At 39.2% G+C, this 14,171-nt stretch overlaps 1 protein-coding gene across 2 annotated transcripts in view; it reads left to right on the top strand.

The window, feature by feature from the left end:
• spock1 (SPARC (osteonectin), cwcv and kazal like domains proteoglycan 1) overlaps positions 1–14,171 on the top strand; it is a 109,329-nt gene that overhangs the window by 62,732 nt on the left and 32,426 nt on the right. For both annotated transcript variants that reach the window (XM_026193125.1, XM_026193133.1), the window contains exons 5-6: positions 4,832–4,912; positions 13,745–13,859. In XM_026193125.1, coding sequence (XP_026048910.1) covers positions 4,832–4,912; positions 13,745–13,859 — 196 coding nt within the window. The remainder of the gene's footprint in view (positions 1–4,831; positions 4,913–13,744; positions 13,860–14,171) is intronic.

The raw sequence follows: 14,171 nt of genomic DNA, 5'->3' as shown, positions 1-14,171 counted from the left end.
TATTCTTATATTTTTGTGCATGTGCTCTTGTAGTCATGACTATTCGTGCTCGTTTTGTCAGTTTATTTTATTCTTTAAATTAAATTGTTAAAAAAAAGAATAACTCACCAACAGAACACCCCTCCTGCTTGTTAGTAGTTCATTAATTTTTAATTTTTTTTTTTAACAGATAACTTTGAGTTGCTAACAAGTAAAATAAATAATTATGATAAAAAATTTTATTAAAATAGTGCTTAGAAAAGTAAATGAGAAATGCAAATTTGAATTTGCAAAACAAATAATGTTCTTGATCAAAATGCACGTAGCGTGATACACAAAGAGAGGAATTAAGTTTGCAATTAAATGTGTCTTTAAAAAGCAAAATTTGGGAAAAATCCCACACAGCAATTAAATGCTACAACCCTTCAGTCTCCCTTGTCCATGTGCCCAGATATTTTGCTGTGCATGAACTTGTTTCCATGGTGACAGTTCGTTGACCTGCCTGTTTTCTAGTCATGGATGGTTAAAAACTGTTAAAAACTGCCTCTTTACGTGTTGCACTTAATACAAAATTCTACAGCCCTCTGAGGAGGTAGGGTTGTGTGGGTTACACTGGCCTGAGTCCCAGACAGCTCAGCTCATCCTGTAGGTGGATTACATAGACATCTGCTGTACTCACATCAGGGCTTATGTTTCATAGTGTGCCAGAACGACTCCAAAATGGCCCAGGAACAATCAGGAAGAGGTTACTGAATATGAAACAAGATAAATGTTTTACCACAGAAGCCAAACCTCATGTTATTAAAACTACAAAAATAACTAGTCAAAATATTCTCAACTAAAGTTTCTCTTTCCAGAGTTTTAACAAAGATTATTTAACAAATGATTTTTTTATTGTTATTATTTTTGGTTAATTTGCTTCTTTTGTTAAGAAAAATTGTTTGAATTGATGTTTTATTTTGACAGGTACGAACCCGAAGCATGGGTTTGTAATTACTAGCACAGTTAATCGGTTATCAGAAAGGTAAATAGACTCACGCTTCTATAATGCTTTCATACTGTGTTTGAGCCACTCAGTGTTTTGTCACTACAGGCCTCGTTCACTTATTTACACAAGTGCTTTTTTCTATGCCTCAGTGCTTTTAACTGAATATTTGCACGCACTCATACTGATAAATGCATTTGGGTCAACATGCATACTATAGGTTGAACCACCAGCCTTCAAAGTGATAGGCAACCTGCTCTATCTCCTCAGCCATAGCTGCAGAATATTTGTAGCATTGCATTCAGAAACATTAATTTACAGCTGAGAAAATTCCATCTCAAAAAGAACGTGAGTTTGGTTTAAAAAAAACAAACTACTTTTTATTTTTTTTGCACCAACGGTGACAGTACAGAGGCATATGAAGTCAGAGACAAGCTGGAAGACATAGATACACTTTAATTATTGTTTTTACTTTTCAAGCATGACTGCAGTGACCTGGAAAAAGAGTGACAGCCTACTACAGTGATTAAAATATCAGCCATGTCCTGACATTTACATTTAATTTTGTAGTATAAATTAATAAATTTTGTAGAAAAAATACATTCTGTTAGAGAGTCTCAAATATGGATCACACGTTTTTGTATTTACATTAATTTAGGCATGTGTTTTATTTCTTTTACTGAAACATTGTACTAACCAGTGTCTCAACATTCTCTCGCCTTGTTGTAACACACTGTGTACCATGTTTCAACTTATTACATATTACTGCCTGGTCTTCAGAATCCATCCAGTTAAACCTGAATCCTATATGTCCTCCAGGGCAGCTTAGACTTCTTCCAAAGTCAGACTGAATTATTATTTATAACTTTCTACATGTGCATTAATTTCAGTCCCATCAGTAATGGTTGGAGAGTTGTGCTTAACAGGCTTTTCAGCCCAAGTAGACAGACAGAGAGATGAGAGGAGAGGAGGAAGAGTCCTTGGCAGAAGATAACGGATGTGCTGTCAGCAAGACCAATGGTAGAAACAGTATTCTGGTTATTTGAATCTGGCTTCCTCCGTATGGGCTTGCCCAACAGATTTGTGAGCTTGTTATTGCAATGCATTATCCAGAGAGGGGAGTCAAAGGGAAGATTACAAATGCTAGACAGGGCCTCATTATCACAGCCAGTCCAGAGGAGCACAGGAGAGTCAAACTGGCACCAAGATACAACTAGAGGATGCAATACAAGCGCAGAAAAAAACAATACAATTCAAGTTGTCAATTTTCAGGTGTTTGCTACTTGTCTATTCTTATTAGTTTACATAATGAATTAGTGGTTGCTATGGGGACCGTTTTGGCAGCAGAACCCAAAGTCGTTTGCGAAGCACTCGGGTTTGGCAGTACCAGCGGCAAACAAAGCCTTGAAAATCTGGAGCTTCCAAATTGCCAATCGGCCTGATTAGACATGACACTGCGTTTTCCCAGCAGAGTGTTCGTCGTTGTTATATATTTCATCAGCTCTTTCTCCAATTCACTAAGTCGCAGTCTCTCTGAAGATATTCTGTCTGTCAGTTCCCATTTCTCATTGGTCCATCTTTAATCTTCTGTAACTCTGTCACTGCCTCTTAATACGTTCTCATAAACCCGCCTTTGATCTGCGCCTGGAGGAGCTAAAAGAATTAGAAAGAGGGAAACTGATAAGAGACATATAGGACAACAAACAGTCAGCACCTCAGCTCTGTGTATGAAACAGAGTGTGTGCTGGAGCAAGAACAAATATCTCATTTCGGTGTAATGTGCTAAGGGTTTGTTGCTCGCTCACCAGGCGTTCTTTAAACATTGTTTACCACTCTGATTTTAATGGCTTGTTGGCCACATCATAAAAAATGACTCAATATCCACGACCCTCAGCTCAGCCCTTATCTCGCTCTTTCAGAGGAGTGAGCTCTCGCCGTGTTGAGCCTCGGCACATAAAAGGGATTATCAACAAAAAAGCACAGATACATGCTACACTGATTTGAGGCATACACAGCAAATTAACCAGTCAAATACGCACACAGTGGAGGTAATCAATGATACCTGGAGCCTGCTGAGATGCAGAGGAAGTAAATACACACAGTCACACCGTGGGTATTGTTAATTCAATGAAGAGACAAAGCCAATCATAACAACAAAGCAATTAAATATCTGTGCAGCTGAGATGGAAAGACGTAAAGGTATGGAAGGCGCTAAAGCAGTGATTAAGAAAGGACAAATGTCAGCAGACCACACAGAGTGGAGTGAATTATTACTGCCCCCCGCCACCAAAATCAACAACAAAATAAAGTGAACTGCAGTTATTTGAACGGTGCTGAACAAGCTGTTTTCAAGGAGAGATGCGCTCAGTAGTAGATCACGCAGACAGAGAGTCAAGTGAATGGGTGTGTTGTTGTTTTGATTCTGCCCTTCTTGCCCCGTGGCCACTAGAGACTCTGATGATAATTGTAAATTATAGGATAAATAAACTTCAGAGGATATGAGCAGGCAGTTGTTGCAAGCGATCATAGCAGGAGCCCTCGAGCTAAACGGCAGCACACAAAAGTGACAGTGGCATCGGGGAGTATCGGGAGGGAAGAAGGCAGGGGAGGATACAAAAGATATATAGACATGAGGCCTACAGAGAACACTTGAGAGAGAGTGCCTGCAGAGAGGATAACTCAGAGATAAGAAAGTTTTCCCATAATGAGGAGGAGAGAAAGTCTGGCAAAAGGGAGAGAAGGGAGGAATAATGAACAGAGGGCATATTGACAAAAGTTGGACTAAGTTTTGCACACACACACAAACACCCACACCCTCTTTCCTGATCATTAAATACACTTCGTGGTCAGTCCCCACTCAAAAGTCTTGCTCGCTAATAAATACTGGAGATGGATGAGTTCGGAGAGTTAATCATTTCTGGGTGTTAATGTCACAGCCTACAGACAGACATGACAAACTCCCTGTAACTCAGTGTTTGGCTGCTCTGCTTCCTCCCTGAGGTAGTGCTGCCACTGGCTTCCTTCCATATGGGATGTTGTAGTGCTGTGAGTGTGTAAGAGCGAGAATAGTGTAGCAATTACTCTTTTATAATGAGGAGAATTCTGTCACTTTGCCTCCCTGCCAAATTTGCCAATGGAGTCTATAATGTATTTCTGGTGATTAAGAGGCATTATGTGAGGAAATACTTCTGGTCAGGTTGTAAATTGATTAAGCTAAAACACAAAGTAGGAGTGTAAAATATTGGCACACAGTCGCATTTGCCTTCTTTCTGAGAGTTTGACATGTTTGTCTATTAAGTACAGAACTGGAGATGAAGGGAATTACATTATAGTGGGGAAAATAATTATTTGATCTCCTTCTGAATAATTACGTTTTCTCACTTAAAAAGAAACGAAGTGTCTCTGATTTTATGGTAGTTTAATTTAAATGAAGAGAGACAGAATATCAACCAGTTTGCCAGTAAACATGGGAGAAGGTGCTGTTGAAACCAAAACTGAGATATCTGGCATCAACTCCACAAGGCATCTTTGGGGGAAGAGATAATTTCTCTTCCTGTGTGTGACCTCGAGAACACCATTGTGGGGATGCGGTTCTTTAGGTCATATCACGGAGATGGAAACATTGTGCGTTGAGGCTTTTTTGGTTCAAGGATGGGGCTGTGTACTGTAATATTATGGACGAGAACCTCTTTCCCTTAGCCAGAACACTGAAGATTGGTCATGGATGGATTTTCCAGCACAACAGTGACCCAAAACATACCACCAAGGCAACAAAGAAGTGGCTAAAGAATATGGTAAACTATTACTTTAACCATGAAAAAGCATTCTCTAATGAATTTGTCTTGTGTTTATGATTTTTTCATTCAGAGCGAGTGGCTGAACCTGGCCGATATGGAGACCCAAGAACTAAAGCCCACTCCAGCTCGGCCAAAAAGACAGTACAGGATGGTGAGTTCTTATTTTAGTTTGTTTAGTTTCTATTTAAATCCATGGTAATATATGTTTTTCTATTGCTCCAGGTACTCTGAGCTACTTTTAGCTCATACTTGGTTGATACCATAACGATCCTGTCCTTGTAGATAGAGTTCATTTACCTATTCGGATTTAGCTGACTTGCTGTGTATGTATTATTAGGTTAGAATGATGTTGCTTCTCATATAGCTATACAGACTGATCACAGATTATAAGGTGCTTTGTGGACAGGCACTGATTTAGACAATAGACTGTGGCATTACTTTACATTGAGCTTAAACTGGTCTGATGTGTCTGCTGAAGTTTATGAATAACATCGGATATAATGCAAAAGTGTTTAATTAATTTAGTTCCCCAGCCCTGTTCAGCTTGATTACAAAGATGCCATGGTGGTAAATAAAAGATAAATAAAGCTAATTGCTTCATCAACTAGATGGATCACTGCATATTCACACAGAATGATCAAGCCTAGCCTCTTTCCTAACGAATAGTAATTTCAAGGTTTGTCTTCAGTACTAACATGCAGTTAGATCTTTAATACGTTGGATACAATTTTTGCAGTTTTTCCTCTGTGCACCACCACAGTAGATTGTGAATAAAATAATTGCGCAAAACACAAGGTCAGTTTGTTAAATAACATAAGAAGTGCTCCTATGTCCACTCGCCAGAAGGTATTGACAAGGCATAACCATGAAACTCACAGAATCATTTCAAGAGCATGCACCAGGGGAGCAAGTTGTAATGACCATCCCCTGAGAGTGCTTGTTATGCTGTGTGGAGGATTTGTTGTGCTACCAAAGATGCACAGTGCACCTTAAATGACAGAGTTGTTACCCAGTTACACATATTTTTATCTGTAATTCAGTACAAGATAAATAACACGGGAACACATAGTAATCCGCACTTTCTACGAAAAAGACCTGTGATGTTGCGAAACCCTGGATACATTTTCAGTACATTTTCACAGATGCATCTGGACGTCTGGTTATTTTTAGTTATTTACAGGTTCTTTTGTGTTTGATGTCATCTTGATGATGAAAGCAGTGTCACTGTATAACAATGCAGTGCTGCGTATCCTAAAACATGCTTTTGATTGGCTATACATTAGCTTCAAAACAGAGTGATCATGGCTGTGAGTTGTAGGACCCAAAAAACTCAGTAACAGAGTAAAGTAAAGTGATTCACTGGTGCTGACCCTGTGTGGACTATTGGGAAATAAACTTCACGGATTTCCCATTTAAATGGAGCACAATATTTATTTGATTTACGCACTTTATGCAAAGTTGATATAAAGGACACGTTATTTGGCCATGTTAACTGCTGTTTGTGTAATTTTTTCTAGGAACAATAATAAGATGGTGAGATTAGTTACTGATAACAGGAGAGGAGACGAGATAAAAGCAGGGGGAAAACTGGGCTATATCTGTGTGAGATTATCCATGCTTGTACACACACGTGCACACAAACACACACTTCAGCTTCAGATTAATGAATGCCACAGTCTAGGACAGTGCAGAAACATTTAATTATCTCTGACACTGAAGGGTGGGGCAAGAGGTCAGATCTGTCCTCTGTGCATGTGTGCATGTTTGTGTATTCACGTGTGTGTGTGTGTGTGTGTGTGTGTGTGTGTGTGTGTGTGTGTGTGTGTGTGTGTGTGTGTGTGTGTGTGTGTGTGTGTACAGAAAAAAAAAAGGACGAGATCACAGTGTGTCAATGAGCCAAAAATCACACTGTAAGTCAAGCTTGTGGTCTTTCATTGTGACCTCTCCTGAAATTGACTAAAGGTCAAGCTGACACAAGCTACTTGTCTGGCAGCAACACATGGCCAGTTAAGTGCCTTGGGGATCTTCTTAAAGAAGAAGAAAGGAGACCACTTGACATTGTACAAGCATTAAAAAAAAGGTTTTTCCTTTTTTTAAAAAGAATTCTAGAGTGAATAAAATGGAAAAACTTCCCCTCCTGAATAGCTCCTTGCCATTCAAGCATCTGGTGCCCACAGGTGTAATGTCTATAATATTTCTTTCTTTCTTCCTTGCATTGCTTTGAAGAAAAGGAGCAAGGAAATTACAGACTGCATTTTACAAAACTGTGTAATGATGCAGGGCTTCAAAATAAATGCAAATGCTTGCTCATCACAGGTTTCATACTAAAATATTTAAAAAACAAAATACATTAAAATAAATTTTGACGCTAGATTGGAAAAAGATTGTGACAAACATGATGGTCCTCAGAGGATGAATCCCTTACTATTGTGCCGGAGAAGTTTGTACTTCCTTGAGGTTCACATTTGTGATTTTGAGGGAAATGACTTATCTTTGGAGTCAATGGACATAATTTGCAATTCACAGGTCCCTCAGATTATAATAAGCTATAAATTATAATCCACCAACCTGTCAAAATTCTACTCTGTGTGTTACATTGTTTTTTTTTTAAATACTTGATAAGCTGTACAATAGCCTGCTGTACCTAGATATTACAGGCCTGAACTGCTGAAGTTATCACTGCATAGCTATGTTGCCTAATAACTTGGTTTAACAGCTGTTATCAGCAGCTTGCTTCAGCTGACGTCCTGTTTTTATTTTCTCAGCGAGGATGCAACATGACCCCCCAGCTTCTACATCTAGCATTGTTTGAACACTTTAAAAGTGTGTCTCCATCCCAAACTAGACAATTTCATGCATATTCTATGTTATTTTTGCTCTGTTCTTCACACCAACAGTAAAAACTATAAACATGCTTCAAGCAAGACAGGCTAGGTAGCTTTGGCATTAACTTTGTTTCATCCGTGACTATTAACAACTTCCACCAGAAATTAATGTCCTCTAGTAGGCATGTTGTCCTTAAAAGCATCTTTGTGCCTTTTCTTTGAAGCTGTCTTCAAAGACTCTTTGATTATTTTCTTTCATAGTGTCCTTTTAGAATTGTTTTTCTGCCAGCCACAGCTTCACAAAGCGTCCTCTTTTAGGGATTTTTCACAATAAAGTGTGTATATGTGTGTGTGCATATAATGGTTGTTTGGCAGTGATGAATATTCAGCTTGTAAGTGATAGTCAATAGCCTCTCTCTCTAGATATTTTTCTTCCGTAAGCCAATGTGCTCTCTGACATTCAAACTGTAGCAGCCTGTTTATCTTCTCCATTCCTCAGTTACATCCACAATAATATGATTTGCCCATGTTTTCAATAATTAATTTTCTGGATGGTGATTCTGCTCTTTCCCTGTGCTGTCCCCAAGGCTCTCTGTGCTTGCTTTCATCCCTCTATCACTCCTCTCTGACATCTTTTGCTCTAGAACCTCTTTGAGGCCAAATAGTAAGATCCCGAGGAATGTTCACAAAGCATAGAGGGAAGATTTTAATCTCCTATTGATATGTTTGTCTATCTCCCTCTCTTTTTCCCCGTCTTGTTTTTATTTCTAACCCTCTAAGGAAAAAGAGAAGAAACACCTTTTTAATTAGTGTATCAAAGCCTAAAAGTGGTGCTCATATTTCTAATAAGAGTTGTGAATTTGTCCTTTGGGAATGTTTTTTGGAGCTCTTGTTTATTTAATTTCAAGCTTATGTGTTATTAGAAAAAAAAAGTGGTTAACACGTTTACCTAACAAGTCAAAGATCCCTGGTTCAACCCCAGGTGGAAACACATCACTCGGGGGTTGCGTGAGGATACATCTCATGTAAATATCTGCCATGTCAAATATGCAGAGCTATCTGCTGTGACCTCTAGTGAATAAGGGAGCAGCCGAAAGTAGCTGTTTATCTGAGGAGCACAAACAATGGCGAGCAATTGAGAACAGAATGAATAAAGGAATATACACATCCATACACAAAGGTTACTAAAAATATCTGGCTGACCCATGTAAAGCTCAACAACAATTAAATTGAGGTTACGGTCTGTTCTCTGGCAGGGCTTGCTGGGATTGTGGCCTCTACTATTGGACTCTATCTTTATTACCCAATCACTGCACTTCACCCTGGCATTCATCCAGTATTAGAGGACACAAGAGGAGTGTTTTATCTTCCACCGCTTCTTTTCTAGGAAGTTTTACCTGCCTCTTAAGGAACATTAAAGTTTTAAAAAGAGGGACAAAAAGTCTTGCGAAGACAAAAACGTAAGCAAGTAGGGTCATTTACTGTCAGCTCTAATTGTGATAACATTTTACAGCCACAAGTACAATGTGCTTTTCTGCCAGGAAGGGTTGCAGCAATTAAATAGCTACAATTTATGTATGGGATTGAATCTCCTGGAAAATGAGGAGACTGAGGACATTAAACCTCCATATCTGCAAGTTTCATTTTTAAATAATGACTACAACAATGTCATCACTTTACTACAGTTGCCAGATTTTATCTCTTGAAAAAAAGCAGGGAGTTTAAAATCACTGAAATCCTCTTCCCGTATCCCTCTGGGCATATTCCTCTAAACCAGGGATTTCAAACTTTTGATCTGTGGACCACAAGAACGCTTTGCAAAGTGTGAAAATTGCAGAAAACGAGGGAATAATTTAGAGCAATTATGGCTCGAAAGGTAGAGCAGGTTGTCCACTAATCAGAGGATTGGTCAAAGTGTCTTTGGGAAAGGTACAGGTTCCTAAAATATGTTCATCAAAAGGGTTTGTGCTGAGAAAAGCACTGTATGCATAGTAATAACTGTTTGGTGGATAAAAGTAAAAGAGAACTCTAAAAAAGCAGTCTGTTTACCTTTTTTTTTTTCTTTTTTCTTTTTTACTTCTCCCTGTGTTTTAAAAATGCATAAAGTCATGAGTTTGGTTTTCCAAACTATTGCATCTGAGACAGAGAGGTCTGAATTATTAGCAGCATGCAGGTAGTATTACAATCTTCTTACCAAAAGAGACATCACCCATGGCTTGCCATACAACACCGAAATAATGTGGTTGAGCCAAGAAACAATTCCAAGCATTTGAGTTACATCAGCAGAGAGTAGTATCACAGTGGACTGAACGCTGAAAAACTGAGACGTTTTGTTATAATTGGACACCTTTCTTGAGACATCAGGAAAAGTTAATTATCGCCTGTTTTTATAAGCAAATAAATCATTACGCATCTAATCTATAGTTATTTGAAATAATAATCATATAATAATAATCTTATAGCACTAGAACTTACTAAAATATGACAGATGAGTATGAGACCCACTGTTATCAGAATCAGAATCAGCATACTTTATTAGTCCCTAAGGATTTGGATATACATAGAACACACACGTATGAAAAAAAAATATACTGCATCTTTAAAAGCTTGCCATATAAGCACAAAGTGAATCACTGCAGTCATAATTCAATTCTTTTGTCAGTTATATGAGAGCTGAAAGATGGTATTTGAGATATACTGTAACAGTATGTAACATAGTGAAAAGAGTGATGGAAGTATTGGGTTTTATTATTATGGCTTCTGAAAATTAATGCGTGAGGCATTTATTAAAACTAGAGTGCATAAAAGACGTGCCGCTTAGACAAAACATTAACACAATGATTTATGTGTATGCTGAGAGCTGATTAATCTCTCACCGATAGACATATATGGATATTATTTATACATGATCTTAAAGAGGGTGACTTTGATCCTAATGTTCACTCAGTTGAGCTTATCTTTCCTACTAAGATGCAGCACAACATTTGATTTCAGCAGGTAATGTGTTCTCTTTTATGTGTTTGCTGTGCTCTCTGAGCGTGAGCTACCAACCAGGGAGTATATTGATCCTCACTACACTATATAAAAGCAGATCTGACCAGATGGGAGTGGGGCTGATGTTGGGTTTGCAGTGTTCAAAGCACTACAACAGCCATGCATTGTTTATGTATGTGTAGGCCAAGAGATTCTCAAAGGCAGATTCTTAAAAGTCGTAGAGTTTGTCCATTGAGGAAGCTCAACTTTGCCATTATTGTACACTTTAAAACGCTGAATTCCATGCCACAAGCCCCACAAACTAGTGTTTATATACAAACAATGTTTGTTAATGACAGGAAAAAAATAAATATGCCAATCTTGAATTCAAACGGAGGGCATTTGTTAATGCTCTGCAGGCATCTTGTGCGTTCTTCACCCTCAGCTACAGCTCTGCCAGCTCTTCCATCTGTCTCATCCCAACAGACTGGTAACCCTTCACCCGAGGGGAATCAGTCATCCCTACATATGGCCAAGGACAATGGCTAAACAAATTAGTAGTGGTGTCTGTGAGTAAGACTGTTGCTCTTCTGCAGAAATGGTTAGCGTCACACAAAGAACACACACATGATTTGCTCCATATTTTTCTCCTTTATGAGTTCTCAGTTGTAAAGCAAAGCATGGTTTATCCACTGCGCGTGTCATACAATGAATCATATTTACTTCATGCTCACAGACGAGGACCAGATTTTTTGCACTTTCTGTTTCTTTATGGAAAAAATCATATCCGCAGCAGAGAGTGGGTTTATTTATAGAAATGTGGTAAAAATTGAACATTTTAAAGTAAAATCACTTTTACTAAGTGCAATTTGATTGTTACTTGTGCATTTCGACTTATACTTGAGAAATACTTGAGAAAAGCAGAGGAGAGACTGAAAGAGAGGTGGCAAATGTGCTGCAGTGCTCCTGCATTACAATTGATTGGCCGGTTTAACCACCAGTGCTGCTCACTCAAGCTTTAAATAGATGGATAAAACTCTCTGTCACCCAGCACTCTTTTAGTCGCTTCTTCTCTTCTCTGCCTTCTCTCCATCCTCTTTATCCTGTCATCTTCTCTTCTCTTTTCAATATCTTTTTTCTTTCCTTTCCTTAAACTTTCATCCTTATCTTGGCTCCTCTTTCTTCCACCTTCTCCTGCTTTATTCACCCTTTTTCTCTCTTCCCTTGTTTTTTCTTGTCCTGGTTTCACTTAATTTTTATCTACTGTAATTCTTCACCTATCCAAAATACTCTCAACACCAGCTGAACACAATATTTCATTTGGACTATCATTGTCTCTATAAAGTGACTTCTTACTGTTTACTACATAAAACTTACATATGATAGGATCCTCTGTGATTGGGAGTATTTAGGTGTCCCTTATTTGTATGTGTGTGTGTGTGTGTGTGTGTGTGTGTGTGTGTGTGTGTGTGTGTGTGTGTGTGTGTGTGTGTGTGTGTGTGTGTGTGTTTTCCAATTTATCTAAGAGTGGAGGTCGCCCAATGATCCCAAATTGTCCTCCAATCCTCTGTTAACCAGGTACCTATCCACCCCCTCTTTCCTCCATCCTTCCTCTGTCACTTTCTCCTCGTTTCCTTCATCTCTCATTTCCTTGCAGTGGTAATGCCATCTTTCAGCTAAGTGAAATAAGATGGGTTTCTTCCAGTGCTGATAGATGGAGGTGAGGACAGGCCCCCAAATCAGCAGGCAAAAGAAGCACATTGCACAACAGACAGCTATCAGGAGGGAGGTTGACCTTCCATCTCTCTCTGCATTCTGGAGATTACAAGAGGCCATGCAGGCTTATAAATGTATTTTTGCATCTGTGCATGCGTTTCACGCATTGTAAGGAGGAAGAAAAGTGTGCTGCTCATTTATGACAGATGTCTACAGGGGACTATGAATCTCTTTCCTTGAGACTATCTAAGCTTCACCATCTTTAGTGTTTGGTTTGTACATTTTCCTCAGAGATAAAGAAAGCTCTTCCATAATATCTGACAGCTCCAGATATTCACAGTAGCACATGTTTACAATTTATATACATAGCTGTTTTATATATTTTCCCCAAAGATTGTTGAGATTGCAGCACCGTGTTCGGACTTCTGGACAATTTAATGATGATAAAGTATAATGCAAACCGTAGCGCGGTGTGTGATCAGGTCAGAAACTACTTGATGTTGGCATCAGACACCAGCTGTGGCTCAAACACAACCCATTAGTTTCCTAATGGAGACAAGGCCGCTCTTGTTTTATGATGTTAGCAGCCTCATGGTAATGACTTGTACATAATGCTGGGCTTTGATCTATACACTTTGTACTCACTCTTAATTAACTTAGGATTTGAAATCATTTTTTGTCCACTCACTGCGGGGACAGCATGCAGTCTCCGTATGCGGTTTAAAAACCCGCTCCGTCTTTGATCTCATTTTATTAGCTTTGTCTTGTCACTCGGGTTTGTCCATTTTAAGGGCTTTCATCTTTCTTTTATACATATCTGGTACAGACTGTGTAATTGACAGAATTACTATGACCACTAGTCCAGAGTGCACTGGCTGGTGTTGGCTGGCCTCTCTCACTCCATTTGTGCTAAAAGCTCTTGTCTTTTTCTTTTACTCCCACTGTCGCTTTCACCTCACACGCCTCCTATGGGGTTTTTTGTTTTTTTCCCTTTTCCTCAGTCTGTCAAATGAAAGCGGGTTTGTGCTGTTAGCCTAGTGTGAAATGACACAATGCTCAGAGTCAATGAGCTGCTTTGATCTTTTGTCATCTTGGACACCAGCCAGCTGTGCCTGGCTGCCACGGCAATAATGTCACTCTGGAGATTGATTTGGAGGAAGATGGGGTTGACGCTCGGAGAGAATAGTACTCATTAAGCAGCTCACAACGCGGAAAACTCAACGTTTACTTCATACCTTTTACCATTCTTCTCCTCTGTCGTTTTCTCCAACTCATTATTTTTCTGCCTGCTTCAGTTAGTAGAACATAAGAGCCCGCCAACTGTAAAACCAAAAGAGGAGCTGGATGTTTTGCTGCATCAGTTTTCAACCCCAGCGCTTCATTGTGCTGATCCTCCTGTTCTATATGTTTCTGATAACTTATTCTTTGCAGCTCAGAGATGAAGTTTGTTTCTGCTTTCTCATTTTTAGGACCAGATGCCACCAAGGATCCATGCCTGAAGGTTCGCTGTCCTCCTCACAAGATCTGTGTCAGTCATGACTACCAGACGGCGATCTGCACCAATCACAAGCAGCCAGGCCACAGGTAAGAGTCAGTTACAGTGCTTTGAAAAGTCTTCAGCCACCCCCCATTTCTTCATGTTTTGCAAAGGAAATAACTTGAAAGTTGTATTTGGTACAGCCACCTTTATTCTTCAGCACAGCCTGAACTTTCTCGAGCAAGATTTCTTGTACTTTGAGTAATTGTTGGAAATAGTTCTTCAGGCTTCTTGAAGGACATTCAAAGCTCTTCTTTGGATATTGTCCACCTTCTGTTCTGTTGTCTGTCAAGATGATCCCACATCCCACACTGGCTCTGGGGAGGCCAATCTATGATTCCACTTTGTGTGGAACAGTA

The sequence above is a fragment of the Astatotilapia calliptera genome, chromosome 2 (genome assembly GCF_900246225.1).
Source record: "Astatotilapia calliptera chromosome 2, fAstCal1.2, whole genome shotgun sequence".
NCBI lineage: Eukaryota > Metazoa > Chordata > Actinopteri > Cichliformes > Cichlidae > Astatotilapia > Astatotilapia calliptera.
Note: the sequence above shows the minus strand (reverse complement) of the source record. Positions and strands in the feature narration are given on the sequence as shown.